Raw genomic sequence first — 15628 nt, 5'->3', positions numbered from 1 at the left:
TATTTATATATACCTATTTAGACCTACGCGAGTAACACTTAGGCCTAACTAAATTTACCCTAGACCTCGAGAGCAAGTAAAAAAAAAAAGTCTTACGACCTCGTAAAAGTCTAACTTTAGCAGCTAGACCTAATCGCGTAGAAGTGCTACAACGTCGGAACAGAATTCTTCTGAATATCTGTGGCGTTGTTCGAAGGGATTAAGGGTATTTGGGAAACGTCTCATTTTGTTGTTCCGATAACAGGTGTTCGTAGGCAGGGTTGTTTTTCTTTTTTTTTGTTTTTTTTTATGTAGCATACGCATACGGTCTCTCTCCTCTCTCATGATTACAATGCAAAAGCTTGGGTAAATAGGAATATACAAAACGTTCTCTCTCTCTCTCTCTTTCTCATATGATTACAATGCAAAAGCTTGGATAAATAGCAATATACAAAACGTGCTCTCTCTCTCTCTCTCTCTCTCTACACACACACACACACATATATTATATTACAGTTTCAAAAAGCTTGCTCAGTGCAGAATAAAAAACGTGCTTTTCATTTTTCTTCTAGACAAAATTACATTTGCAATAGCTTATATATATAAATATCAATATATATAAAAAAAGAAACCTTTCTCATCTACTCTCTACACACACACACCTGTCACACACACACACACACACATATTATAAATTGCCTTTCAGGTATCTCTGCAATCAGAAGCAGCCACGGTAAAGTGAAAGGTTTTCATTTTTTAACTTGGTAGACAAAATAGACCTATTTGCATATTTCATTATATAACCGGGCATATTCGAAATGTCCTATATAAAAAAGAAACCTTTTTGCTCTATCTGTTCTACCACTTGGAGTTTTCAAGGACACCTGTCAGACTCACGGGACTTGAGAGTTTGGGTACTAGACCTAGAGGTTTGTTTATAAATTGCCTGCTCTGTTGTTATCTCCCGAAGGACAATACGAAGCAGCCAATCTCAAGGTTCAATGTGACTCACTGCCGCTTGATGTAGACCGAACGGTTTGTTTTAACTTATTGAAAGATCTGTCTTTTGCCAAGATAGACCCTAATTTCAGCCCAATTTAATTCATAATCCAGGTTTCAGCCTGTTAGAATGCCATTGAGAGGTCGTAGGCCATCCGTGTTGCTCTATTTGTTCGGCCCTTGGAGTTTTCATAGTGAATTCCAGGCCTTCTAGACTCACTGGGGCTTGCTGTTTTGGGTACTAGACCTATGAGGTTTGTTTATAGGTTATAATAGTTGCTTAGAATTTCAGTATCTGACTTTCCAAATGTCTCAAAACATTATGGAAGGATTTTAGCGGAATTTTGGTGAAGGGTTAGGTTACAGGTCGAGGAAGAAATGGTTACATTTTGAGATGCAACTGTATGCCGGTACAGAATTTGCAATTATTCATTAATACTGCATATAACTGTTCATTTTGTCACATGTCAGTAGAGAGATTATTTTTTTAGAAGTTTACCATGCAAATGCTTGTTCTTTGTGTGTGTGTATATGTATACAGTATACCTATATACACATACACATATGCTTATATATATGCAGTAGAGGAATATGTATTAGATTTGGATGTTACCAATAATAATAGAACTATGAGCAACAGTTGGATAACCTTGAACTTTCAAGTATCGTAATGTGAAAGCCAATGAAAGCCCGACTGGGCAGACGACTTTAATTACCTCGCGCAGACGAAGTCTGGGAGGGGAGAAAAAAGTAAAATAAAAGCCCAGGGAAAAAGTGAAGTTTAACTGAAGCCCGAAGAAAAAAAAAAAAAAGAGAGAAAGAAAAAGTATGTGAGGTTTAGTCTCGCCTTGAAGGGAAAAAATGGGTCTGATCCTTCCGGAAGTGTAGACGCACAGCAAATATGGGACCTAACAGGTGGTGCGCTTTTTTTTTTATCCTCGACGACCGTTATTCCGTTGTTCCCGTTACTTATTTTGATATCAGCCTAACGTCACCGGCGGTAACTATATAATTTAGTGTCATTTCCGTCGGTCCTGTCGTCTGGTTTATTTGTTCGTAGTTGAGTACGGTAAGATTATTATTATTATTATTATTATTATTATTATTATTATTATTATTATTATTATTATTATTTTAATTAGAAGATGAACCCTATTCATATGGAGCAATCCCACCACAGGGACCATTAACTTGAAATTCAAGCTTATTAAGATTATTATTATTATTATTATTATTATTATTATTATTATTATTATTATTATTATTATTCAGAAGATGAACACCTATTCATGTGGAACAATCCCACCACAGGGGCCATTGACTTGAAATTCAAGAAGCTATTATTAAATTATTAATTATTATTCAGAAGATGAACCCTATTAATATGGTTCCAAAGAATAAATTCAAGGTGAATATGGTGCTTATTAGCAAGAAAGACTGTTCAACAATACTGAATAAAAAAGGTATTCCTTTTACGCCATGTTATCTCGACTATCATGACTTTTGTTCGTTGTCTAAAACCCCTAGTTTCTGCTTACCTTGTGCTCAACTAATAATATCTATTCATTTGACATTTACGAACAGTTCTAGTTAGGTTTAATGGTATATTGCGTCCTGGCAATATTTAGAGCGCTACTGAGTGTGAAAGCTAATCTCGATTCTGCAATCATTGGGGTTTACAAACATCCCAAAATCCTCACACATGTTGAGGCAAAAACTGGACCGGGGTTTCATTCACAAGGATAGCTTGTAAACGTCATTGGTCGACTCTCTCTCTCTCTCTCTCTCTCTCTCTCTCTCTCTCTCTCTCTCTCTCTCTCTCTCTCTCTCTCTGACTAAAGGAGAGGTGATTGAACTTGAATACTAGTCTAATGCAATTTGTCAGCCTAGGTTCATTTTGTTTGACTTGACCGTAGTAAGTTAATCTCTCTCTCTCTCTCTCTCTCTCTCTCTCTCTCTCTCTCTCTCTCTCTCTCTCTCTCTCTGACTAAAGGACAGGTGATTGAACTCGAAGACTAGTATATGCAGTTTGACTTGACCCACAAGTTTTAATCACAGACAATAGCGCCCACAACTTTCAGGGTATAATATACAGAACTTCTTGTCTGTAATCAGTTTTAAACAGAAAGCAAACTATATACTTTAGAGGAAGTTTGAATTCCTTGCTAGTCGAAGTATCCATATATGGTTAAGATAAGATATTTATATTTTTTTTATAGAAGCAACGAACTTTTGTTGAAATTCTATTTAGGGAGAGCTGACGCAAATAATTGTAGGTACCGGTAAGCATAATTTACAGGCTAATCTTAGGGTGCCCAAGACAGACAGAGAGAGAGAGAGAGAGAGAGAGAGAGAGTAGTTTCAGATGGAAGACATTACGGTATATAAAATTTAAGATGTCTAAAGGAAGAGAGAGAGAGAGAGAGAGAGAGAGAGAGTAGTTTCAGATGGAAGAAATTACAGTACATAAAATTTAAGATGTCTATAAAGAGAGAGAGAGAGAGAGAGAGAGAGAGAGAGAGAGAGAGAGAGAGAGTAGTTTTAGATGGAAGAAATTACGGTATATAAAATTTCAGGGGTCTATAAGAAGACAGAGAGAGAGAGAGAGAGAGAGAGAGAGAGAGAGAGAGAGAGAGAGAGAGAGAGCGAAACTGGAGCAGTTGACATCCAAATATGGGTCGACAGGACTTTGATCACGTGTGCTTCCGAAACTCGTCCGAATGCTTTCATGCTTGCAAACGATAAATATGCTCAAACTTTCTTGCACAAGAAGTTTCTTGTAGTAGACTGACTATATATATGTCAAGTATTATTATTATTATTATTATTATTATTATTATTATTATTGCTGTCAGTGCACCTCACGGGGTGCACTGTAGGCATTACTAAAGGTTCTTTGCAGCGTCCCTTTCATGGACCCTAGCTGCTGCAACCCCTTTCATTCCTTTTACTGTACCTCCGTTCATATTCTCTTCCGTCTTCTAACGTCTTCATTTAGGCTGCCTTGTTGGGTGCTGGGTCATTCTCCCACGAGAGAGAGAGAGAGCTTTTATATATATATGTATATGTATATATATAAATATTATATATATATTGTATATATTGTATATAAACATACGTAGAAGCTCTCTCTCCCCCCCTATAAAACCGAAATAATTTTAGCCGCTTTCCCCGCTGCGGTCTCTCACCTATAAGAAATAATTTGATAATTATTAATTTTTCCCAAATATTCCTTGTACCCTTACTGTCAAGCTGTGGACTTCCCCCTCCGCTTCTGTGTTCCCATATGCTTACATTTCTTTCTCTTCCGATGAGGTTAATACCCTATTCTCTCTTTTTAAAAGACCTTTTATTGTACCTCCCTTCATATTCTTCTCTCTCTTCCACCTTACTTTCCTCAACCCTCTCCTAACAATTGATTCATAGTGCAACTGCTTTGAGGTTTTCCTCCTGTTACGCCTTTCAAACCTCCTACTCTCAATTTCCGTTTTAGCGCTGAACGACCTCATAGGTCCCAGTGCTTGGCCTTTGGCCTAAACTCTATATTTTCAAAGACCTTGGTAATGATGGCATAAAGCCACCATCCCAATCAATTATTTAACGAATCAGATGTGAACGTACTTAGTTTAGATTACCAATATTAATTTGAACGCGGTTTTTTCGTGAGTAATATCACTAAAATTATATTCGCCATATATAACTGAATCACGAAAATATGGAACGTGATGAATATATAAATAAAGACAAAATCCACGAAGGAAAGAAAAGCAGTGGAGTACTGCAAGGCCTTGCGACTTCTCGTCCTTTACTTAGCAGACCACTAAGTGAAGGACAAGAAGTCGAGAGGCCTTGCAGCACTCCACTGTATCTCTTTCCTTCGTGGATTTTGTCTTTATTTTTATATTCACCATAATTGTGCATTTCATGCTCCTTTGATATGAGGAATATTTAAAAGATACGAGTTAATTATTCATGGACTTTGCCTCCTCACCTTTAACTTGCTGGTTTTTAATTTATTCATGCCTCTCTCTTTTTTTTTTTTTTGATACCTGGGTTCTTTCCTGCAGAAATATCCAAGGCACGTAGGAGACTCAGGCAGTATGTCTTACATTCTTACAGCATATGTGTAAGTTTGTACTTTTTAATGCACGCGTATTTATGCTGACATGCATGTATACCTGTTTGTATATGTGTATATATATGTGTATATAAATATATGTATACATACATATATTATATGTATATACTTGAAAGACCTGAGTTCGATCCCGATGTGAGTCAGAAATTTATTGCTGCCCCACACGTGATTGTGTGTGGATTACTTTTGTCATATTCACTCAGAAGGGATAATTCGAATATGAATATATATATATATATATATATATATATATATATATATATATATATATATATATATATATATATATATATATATATATATATAATTATTTATATATATCTATTTATTTATTTATTTTTTATCTGTTCCCTTTAGTCTCATCTAGCCCAACTACCAAACTTTTTAAACTTGACCTCGATAACGTTTTCGCTTCTCATTTAAGAACAAATCCCAGGGCTGAGTCTTACGACTCCAGAAGTGTGACGTAGCTGTTTAGTTAAAACTAGTTTGGAATCACGACAAAATTCACCACTCCCTTTTATTTTTATTTTTTTTATTTTCCCAGCCAGGGCAGGAATGCTGAATAGCAACTGTAGTCATTCTGTGAGTTACTTGGACCTGGTGGTCTTCTCAACACTGAATTTAGATTTTGTATATTTGTATATTTTAGATTTAAATTGATTTCATTTTATTGTGGTTGTTTTGGTACACAAGGTATTAGTTTTAGTATTTCCGTGGTACGATTTAATTTGATGTTTTTGTATAGAGCAGTTTTCCCATAAGCCAAAATTCCTAGGTATTGCCCCCCGTAGGGAGTTAGTGCCGTCAGTGCGCCTTATGCGGTGCAATGTAGGCATCACTTAGCGTTCTTTGCAGCTTCCCTTAGGCCCCTAGCTGCAACCCCTTTCATTCTCTTTACTGTACCTCCTTCCATATTCTCTCTTCCATTTCACTTTCCTCAGCCCTCTCCTAACAATTGAGTCATAGTGCAACTGCGAGGTTTTCCTCCTGTTACACCTGTCAAACCTTTTACTGTCAATTTCCGTTTCAGCGCTGAACGACCTCATAGGTCCCAGCGCTTGGCTTTTGGCCTTAATACTATTCAGTTCCATTCAGGGTATTGCATTCTTTCTTGTTATCTTCCTCTTACTTCTTCCTAATGAACACCTCCATATTCTTTGGAAGCTTCAAGAATTTCAGGTCAGTGGCCCGTGTCGTGGGCTTGTTCCATATGAATAGGTTTCATCTTCTTAATAATAATAATAATAATTAAAACATACTCATAGTAACACGGGTCTTGAAATGGAGAAACAAATCCACAGTTATGTATATGTACTTATATTTGAAGATAAATCTATACAGATTGATTAAGAAAATCGAACAGATTCCCGAAAGCTGTATATACAGATTTATATCTTTAAATATATTTACATATACATAACTGTGGATTTGTTTCTCCAATAATAATAATAATAATAATAATAATAATAATAATAATAATAATAATAATAATAATAATAATAATAATATAGAAGAACAGGTGCACTGGTACTTATGTAGAACACCTTATGAATAATGAATAATCCCTTCATCGCACCCACCTCCCACGACATTTGGAACTTGTAGAGAAAATTGGTAACATATACTTTCACTGGATTTGTTGATAGAGAACCGGTTGTTTATACAGTACCCACTTCGTTAATTGTTTTGTCTTCGCCAACGGATCTGCTTCGTTTACTAATTGTTTTTCGTTCGTGTGGATTATCCATAATTTACTTTTTCCCGTGGAGCTAAAATATCTCTCTTTTTCGTAATAATAAAAAAATAAATATTTGTAGATTTTCTTTCTAATATTTATTTTACGGGGCCAAAATATCCTTTTATGACTCTGTTTTGTCAAATCTCCCTAATGAATGAATAAACAGATAAATAAATGGAAGTGGATCAATAAAATAATCGATCAGTAATTAAGCGATGTTGGCAAGCACCGATCTTATGTGACAAAATGTATGCCATAGACTGCCGCTATTAGGAATGAATCAATATCAGTGCTTCATTAAAGCAACACGAAACCAATCACAGGTTAAATGCTGTCGAAAGCACTGCTAGGATGTTTAATAATAATAATAATAATAATAATAATAATAATAATAATAATAATAATAATAATAATAATAATAATATTATCATTATAATTATTTATTTACAATAAATAATAATAGTAATAATAATAATGACAATGATATTATTATTATTATTACTATTATTATTATTACTATTCCCAGTGCTTCTTCAACTAACGATTCATGCAAGCAGACAAATCAATGTTACAAGCACAGCCGGGGGGATGGAAAGCAGCAGAAATAACAGTAGTAATAATAGCAGCTGCAACAAAAGCAGTATTATTATTATTATTATTATTATTATTATTATTATTATTATTATTATTATTATTATCATTCCCAGTGCATCTTCAAATGATTCATGCAAGCAGGCAAATCAATATTGCAAGCACAGCCGGGGAGGATAGAAAGCAGCATAAGCAGTGATAAATAACAGTAGTGGTAATAATAGCATAAGCCACAAAAGCAGTATCATAGTAGTAGTAGTAGTAGTAGTAGTAGCGTGAGAAAGGGCTGAAATCTGGTCTTTGTTGCAGCCCACCCCGCGACTTCGCAAACCTTCGATTTCCGATGTCTGGCGAATTTCTGTCTTGTCGTGTGTGTGTGTGTGTGTGTGTGTGTGTGTGTGTGTGTGTGTGTACGTGCGCGTGTGTGTGTACGTGTGTGTATGTGTGTGTGTAACCCGAAGCGTGCTGTTTTGTTACAACTGCCATTTTTCATTTTTCTCACGCTTTGCTGATCTTCGGGCTGGGTTCTTCTTCTTCTTCTTCTTCTTCTTCTTCTTCTTCTTCTTCTTCTTCTTCTTCTTCTTCTTTTTCTTCTTCTTCTTCTTCTTCGCTTTGTTTCTATTTTTATTTGCCTTTGATCCCGATTCGCTTCTTAATCTTGCAGAGGAAAGTAGATAACGAGAACATTTTATACGACAGCGTTATAGATTAGCCGGTGACCGCGTGATGCTTCTAATATAAAACCACATTTTGCGGGAATCGGATTAACTCTCTCTCTCTCTCTCTCTCTCTCTCTCTCTCTCTCTCTCTCTCTCTCTCTCTATATATATATATATATATATATATATATATATATATATATATATATATATATATATATATACATATATATGTGTGTGTGTGTGTATATGTACATATATATATTCATATATGGATATATGTATAGGCTACATGGCATTAAAAAAACTATTGAAATAGAGTTCATTTTTAAGCGAGCATTCAAATCCACACCTCTCCTATTGTAAGATAAGCATAGCACTGACATTATTGTGTTCCTCTAAAGAAACCCCCTCAAAGGAGAAACTGCCTCACATTGGAAAATATGATAGAAAATTTGCGTTTATTTTCGCCACGTTTTTCCCCGACGGATTCTTTTAGCAACACGAAAACATCGATTCCGTCTGTCTCGTATTGACAGTGGTCAGGCGGAGTGATTTAAGGCATGCGATATTTCTCCAGAGGCAAGGTTACAAGTGTTGAGATTCACCATTTTTTTTTTTTTTTGCTTGTGAGAGAGAGAAAAAGAGGGAGAGATTGACAGGGTTGCATTGAGTGAGGAGGCAAAAGCGTGAGAGAGAGAGAGAGAGAGAGAGAGAGAGAGAGAGAGAGAGAGAGAGAGAGAGAGAGAGAGAGATTTGCAACTCATACGGTACCAACATTTTTTACCGATTCTTATATGGAAACGTATATATCTCTTTTATTAGGTTAGGCTGGAATTGTCCAACATTTTTGGTATATATACATATGTGTGTAGACATATATAAATTACACACACACACATATGTATATGTGTGTGCGTATCTATTACAAATGTGTATATATGTATATATACAGTATATATACATATATATGTGTGTGTGTGGGTCACCAGCCCCATTCCAAAATTCAGCCTAAATAGCAAGAAGACAGGCAGCCCCCTCTAAAAACCACACATGCGTATATTTAGGCACTGATCCACACCCAATGCATAACATGCATTCAAGCGCAAATGGAAAAGGTCATCAGTCTCCATTGAAGGAGCGGCCCTTGAATTAACATTGGCGTCATGCAATGACGTTCAATTTCCGTTGTTGCAAATCCAATGGGACACGTAAACAACACGATTAACAGCTCGGGTGCATCTTTGGGTTATGACTGTTAAAATGTTATTGACTCGCTGGTTTTTCTCGAGGGGGGCCCTGACGGTCATGGGTAGAATAAAGCCAGTTACCAGGTTGAACTGGAGAATAATTTACGTGCACAGAGCAGTAAAGAACCAGTTGCCGGGCTGGATGGGAGCATATTAGTGCATAATAAATGTTAGGAGTTTCATGAAGGAGACAGAATAGAGCCAGTTGCAAGGGTGACTGATAGGAAATTGTACTTTATAAGCAATGGAAGATTTTCATAGAGAAGAGAATTGAGCCCTTATATGGAAGAGTGAGTGTGGACATGTAGACATGTAAAGTAAGGAAGGATTGTCGCGGATGAGGATAGAATAAAGCCAGTTATCACGTAAAGTGGGAGGGAATTAGTGTAAAAAATAATTTAAAAAATGATGACATAAAACATAGTAAAGTAGGAAAGATTAAGATAGATACACTATCTTGTTTAAGTACTGGAATAAGTGAAGACATGAAACAGAGTGTAGTAAGAAAGATTAAGATAGACTCACTATCTTGTTTACTTTAGTACCATTTTAATTTTAATTTTTTTTTACTCTTGGCCACAAGGATTTAATTAAGTACAAAAAAAGTTAAGTATATCTTAGTTTAACCAGACCACTGAGCTGATTAACAGCTCTCCTAGGGCTGGCCCGAAGGATTAGATTTATTTTACGTGGCTAAGAACCAGTTGGTTACCTAGCAACGGGACCTACAGCTTATTGTGGAATCCGAACCACATTATAGCGAGAAATGAATTTCTATCACCAGAAACAAAATCCTCTTGTTCTTCACAAATACCGGTGCTTTCGTTTATATTAAAGAACTGTTTTTATTTTTAAAACTCACTAAGAAATAAGGAAGGCATTACGTACATTAAAACACTTTCACATACATATAACAAATGAAGACAAAATATAAAACTGTATACATAAAACTGTATACATTTGTTCATATATATATATATATATATATATATATATATATATATATATATATAGAGAGAGAGAGAGAGAGAGAGAGAGAGAGAGAGAGAGAGAGAGAGAGAGTTTGAAATGAACCCGTGCGAAAACTGTTTCCTGACATTTAGCGCCGTTCATGCATGCAAATTTCGTGAATCATTTCATTAAGCACATCGTCACTGCGCAATCGCGCATTTTGAGTGCGCCTGCGCACTTCGTCATTTTCAGGCGCATTCAGACCCCCGAACGTTAACGCGAACCAGAGTTAATAATCATCCTTATTTATGTCCTATGTCTTACCTTCATTCTGCTGTGTTTAACCTTTCCTTTCTCTTCATCTCTCTCGATGTCTCTCTTCCTTGCCTGTCTCGTCCTCCTCCTCCTCTGCGCTGTCCCCATCTTTTATTCTTGTTTGTTTTTATTTCACTTCCACTCTTCTTCTTCTTCTTCTTCCTTCTCGCTCTCTGTCTCTCTCGTTTGATGCACGAGAGAGAAACCCCTCTCTCTCTTTTTTGATCCGTTCTCTGTCGTCGATTGCTTCGCGTTGTTTTTCTTCCCGGAATTGGAAGTCTCGAAAAACACCTTGTTATTTTTCCTTTTTTTTGCGCCTCTTCTTTCCCCTCTTCTTCTTCTTCCTCCTCCTCCTTTCAGTAGGTAGAAGTAGTGCTTTCGAGAGCTGACAGCCGTGTAGGAGAGAGCAAATGTCACTGAGTTTTATTCATTTAATTGTCACCGGCGGAACACTGCGGCAGATGACGAATGCTGATGAAGCGAGTGTTTACGTTACCACACACTTGCAGATCGAATATCACTCCCCCCTTTTTTGATGAGTTTCTTTCCCTCCGTCGCCTGTTTACGCTTCGTCTAGTCCGAAATGCTTTCGTGCTTGTGCTCAACGCATTCTTATACGGTCCCTGAATACCTGAGCTCAGCGAGATAACACGCGTTTTCACACATTCACAATGCAGGGTTGGAAATCGACAGAGAAATTCATTTCCGCCAACTCGCCCTGTGTTCTTTAATTGTCACTTAGGCCAATATTCTTCAGGGTAAGAGTGGGCTATATTCCGATTCCCCCAAGGTCGAAAATCCCCATTTTCCACCTTTGTTTCCGATCTTATCAGCCGGGTGGGTGGCGCAGGCCATTACGGCGTGAGTAACGTGTTAGGAATTCTTTTACTCTTTACTTCCCTACCTTTTTTTTTTAGCTTTTTTTTACGCGGCCGTAATGACACACACACACACACAGCCTCGTGTAGGATGGTGTCGAAAATGTAGGTTGGAGTTCGTAATTTAGCCATTAAGTACACTGTCTCGCTCTTGATAGCGTTTTATTATTATCGAGGATTGCTGGTTCAGACCTTTCACACTATGGGTCGTGTTTTCACAGACACTCCTCAGGATTGTGGGAGCGCCACTGTTGTGGCGGGGTGGGGGGGAAGTGGCTGGGAGAGAGAGAGAGAGAGAGAGAGACTTACAGGAGATGATACGAAGAGATGCGTTAAAATGCCAACAATTTTAAGGTGATTTATTTCTAAATGTCGTTTAAAGTTTAATGGAAAAGCATCAACAATTTATAGTTGTCTTATTTTTAAATGTAGCCATAAAGTTAAATGAAAAAGTATCAACAATTTCGAGGTGTCTTATTTTTAAATACAGCCATAAACTTTAATAAAAAAAAGTATCAACAATTTCGAGTTGTCTTCTTTTTAAATGTAGGCATAAACTTTGATAAAAAAAAAAGTACCTGAGTTTATGTTCCCTATTAGCAAACATACAAACTCCCGCATTTATATAACGAAAATGAGTTAACGGATAATTTAAATACATTGTCACATAAATTTCATGAAAACGCTTCGCGAATAAAGTTATTATAATTATTATAATTACACGCCTGGCGATGTATCCACGCACATTCTCGTATTGCGACGCTCCTTGATAGTAATAACTCAGTCATTCAAGCGGATGTTTCCGCTTGCATTCATTCATAGTTTCACTGAAATGCTTGCAGTAGATGGATAGGAGATATGACCCATCTTGGTTGATTCCAAATGCAATGCATACAGAATGCTTTCATTAGCGGATGTTTTTCATTTTGTCTATTTTTATTGTGAAGTTAGTCAGTCAGTCATAGATATTCTATGCACATGAAAATTATATATATGTATGTATATATATCAAATATAAAGGAGCCAATAGAAACGCCAAAATGTGGAAAATAAAGGCTGTATTTCAGAGACCAAACTGTCTCTCTCCTCAGGCTGAGGAGAGAGACAGTTTGGTCTCTGAAATATAGCCTTTATTTTCCCACATTTTTAATGTCTCTATGGCCTCCTCATATCTGATATATATATATATATATATATATATATATATATATATATATATATATATATATATATATATATATATACACACATATTTACATAGATATTTTCACTCTTGTCTTACTTTTCATATTGGAGAAAGTTACTGAAATTTTAACAGGCCTCATTATAGTGTCGTATGAACAATATTTGGCCACAATAAAGCTTACCAAGTCAACAGCGAATATGCCACGCCCATACCGTGGTTTTTCTCACTTAGACATTCCAGCCTTTTTTTTCTCTCTCACGTATTCCACCCGGATCCTGGTTAACTTCAGTTTTCCGTCCTTCACAGCTAATAAACTTTGGATTTTTATCAACATTTGCCCTCGTTAACCTCCTTTACTGATGACCGCATTACCTGGGAAAATCTCAGGTGATCATTACGCCGCAGGTGCAATTAACATATTCTTACGCCGGCACTGTGATTAACAGAGTATTCCTTACCTTTTTTTTTTTACCTTAATTGATTTATGCTAGGTGTTACGTCGTTATCATTACGTTATCTTTATTTAATACACTTTTGGCTGTAATTAACATGTGTTATTAATCAGTTTTTTATCCTGTTAATGCCAATTGCTCATTATTCCTTTAACAGTAATTAGCACATGTGTTGCCTCTTCACGGTAACTAACTGCAGTCACTTAATTAGTTACTTAATTAGTTAATGATCGCCAGTCTCTTACAGTATTATAAACCTCAAATTTAAATTTCATATCGTAACAAGTACGATATACCCGTGAACGGCGAATCACACCTTTCTGCAGGCGGCAAGGTGCCATCGATTAGAGTCGTCTGCAGTGCCGCGTGTCTGCTGATATTTATATAAAAGCAAAAAAGAGAATTTATGCGTGTTTGATGCATTTCATGTAGATCGTGCATCGTCGCCTTTTCCACCGTGCATCGTCCCGTCGTCTAGTTTGGTCTGTAATTTCTCTTGGGTGACACACTGGGGATTTAGAGTAGGTTAGTTTAGTGAGATGCTGGTTGGGCCAATTTTCTGTTGTTGTAGGCTTTTTAAAATTGTTTTTCATATCAGAGTATGAAGCTAATGGTTTTTTGTGGGCTAGTTTTCTTTTGTTGTCAAATATTTTAAATTGTTTGTCATATCAAAGTATGGAAGTTATAGTTTTTTGTTGGCTAGTTTTCTGTTGTCAACTATTTTAAATTGTTTTTCATATCAAAGTATGAAACTTATAGTTTTTATGGGCTAGTTTTCTGTTGTTGTAAACTATTTTAAATTGTTTGTAATATTAAGCCATGAAATTAATGTTTTTTTTAGGGACATTAATATTTTTAAATTGTTTGTAATAAGCCATTAAATATACATTGCATTTTTTTAACAGAATTGATTACCATTGTTTGAGTCCAACTCTCCTAAACTACTTTAAATTATTTGTCATATCAAAGTATGAAACTAGGGGGGTTTTTTTGTGACATTAGATGCCGTTTTACCTAATCAATATAGTTTGCGATTGTTAAAAGAACAGCTTACCATTGTTTGAGTCCAACTTTCCTCACTCTCGCCAATACAAGTCCTAAAGTCCTATTCGTAACCACGTGGCTCTCCCTCCCCCATTTTCCCTTCCCCCCATCCCCTCCATTTTCTCGTAACTCTCCAGAGACGCCATTTCGACTCTACTCCACAATCCCTCCTTGCGCTAACACTCACAATCCCTCCTTACACATAACACTCACAATCCCTCCTTACACATTACACTCCATAAGGTCCCCTTGGGGGAGAACCGTTCTTTGGGAAGGTGGACAATATACGGAGTCTTTGCCGTTCTTGTTTATTTGTTGTTTTTGTTTGGGAAAACGACGAATACCTGGTCTGCCATCTCGTTCCCGTAGAGGGGGGGGGGGAGTGCTGTCAGTGCACCTCACGCAGTTAACTGTGTGTTGTTTCATAGCGCAGCTGCGAGGTTTTCCTCCTGTTACACCTTTCAACCCTCCTTGACTCTGAATTTCCCTCTCTGCGCTGAATGGCCTCATAGTTCCCAGCGCTTGGCTTTTGGTCTGAATTGTATATATATACCAGTTCATCAGTGTGCACTTATCTTGTTTTTTAATTGGTAATAACTTTTGCTGCAGGTTAAATTATTTCTAAAATATACAAATTCCATCCTGTACTATAAGAGAGAGAGAGAGAGAGAGAGAGAGAGAGAGAGAGAGAGAGAGAGAGATTAGTAGCTGAACTCAAAAGCATTCTTGGCTTATATCTTAAGTTTAAGTAGAATCTCGTAGCTGTAAATTTTGTGTGTGTGTGTGTGAGAGAGAGAGAGAGAGAGAGAGAGAGAGAGAATAGCTGTTGAACTCAAAAGCATTCTTGGATTATATCTTAAGTTTAAGTAGAGTCTCGTAGTTGTAAATTTTCTGAGAGAGAGAGAGAGAGAGAGAGAGAGAGAGATTAGCAGTTGAACTCCTAAGCATTCTTGTTTTATATCTTAAGTTTAAGTAGAATCTCGTAGCTGTAAATATTTCTGAGAGAGAGAGAGAGAGAGAGAGAGAGAGAGAGAGAGAGAGAGAGAGAGAGAGAGAGAGAGATTAACTGCTGAACTCCAAAGCATTCTTGGTTAATATCTTGAGTTTAAGTAGAATCTCGTGGCTGTAAATATTTCTGAGAGAGAGAGAGAGAGAGAGAGAGAGAGAGAGAGAGAGAGAGAGAGAGAGAGACTTCCTAATTGGTATGCAAACTTCACCACTGTATTCGTCTTAGGCGACTCAATGATCAGTGACCTTGACGCTGACCTTGAAAGCAAATATAGGAGACGTCGCGTGCATTCAAGTTTCTCAGTGTCATCTCGCCAAGGGTATGTTGTCAGAATTCACAACTGTTGTGGAGGCCATAATGAAATGGTGTCTTCTATGGTATTTTATTAATTGGAATGTTTTTAGAAGCAGCCAGACTCTCCTAGTTTATTATTATT

General features: G+C 36.7%; 2 protein-coding genes across 14 annotated transcripts in view; one reads left to right on the top strand and one right to left on the bottom strand.

Moving 5' to 3' along the window:
- The window catches only part of cora (coracle), a 128726-nt gene extending 117407 nt beyond the window's left edge, over nucleotides 1-11319 (bottom strand). For 3 of the 11 annotated variants that reach the window (XM_067133408.1, XM_067133417.1, XM_067133420.1), the window contains exon 1: nucleotides 10633-11319. In XM_067133408.1, coding sequence (XP_066989509.1) covers nucleotides 10633-10731 — 99 coding nt within the window. In that variant the 5' untranslated portion in view covers nucleotides 10732-11319. The remainder of the gene's footprint in view (nucleotides 1-10632) is intronic. The other 8 variants (XM_067133409.1, XM_067133413.1, XM_067133401.1 and 5 more) reach the window with 4 other exon arrangements.
- The window catches only part of LOC136855928 (ubiquitin-conjugating enzyme E2Q-like protein 1), a 250774-nt gene that overhangs the window by 1839 nt on the left and 233307 nt on the right, over nucleotides 1-15628 (top strand). The window lies entirely within an intron of this gene.

This window comes from Macrobrachium rosenbergii, chromosome 33 (genome assembly GCF_040412425.1).
Source record: "Macrobrachium rosenbergii isolate ZJJX-2024 chromosome 33, ASM4041242v1, whole genome shotgun sequence".
Classification (NCBI taxonomy): Eukaryota; Metazoa; Arthropoda; class Malacostraca; order Decapoda; family Palaemonidae; genus Macrobrachium; species Macrobrachium rosenbergii.
The sequence above is the reverse complement of the archived record's forward strand: the minus strand, read 5'-3'. Positions and strand labels throughout refer to the sequence as shown.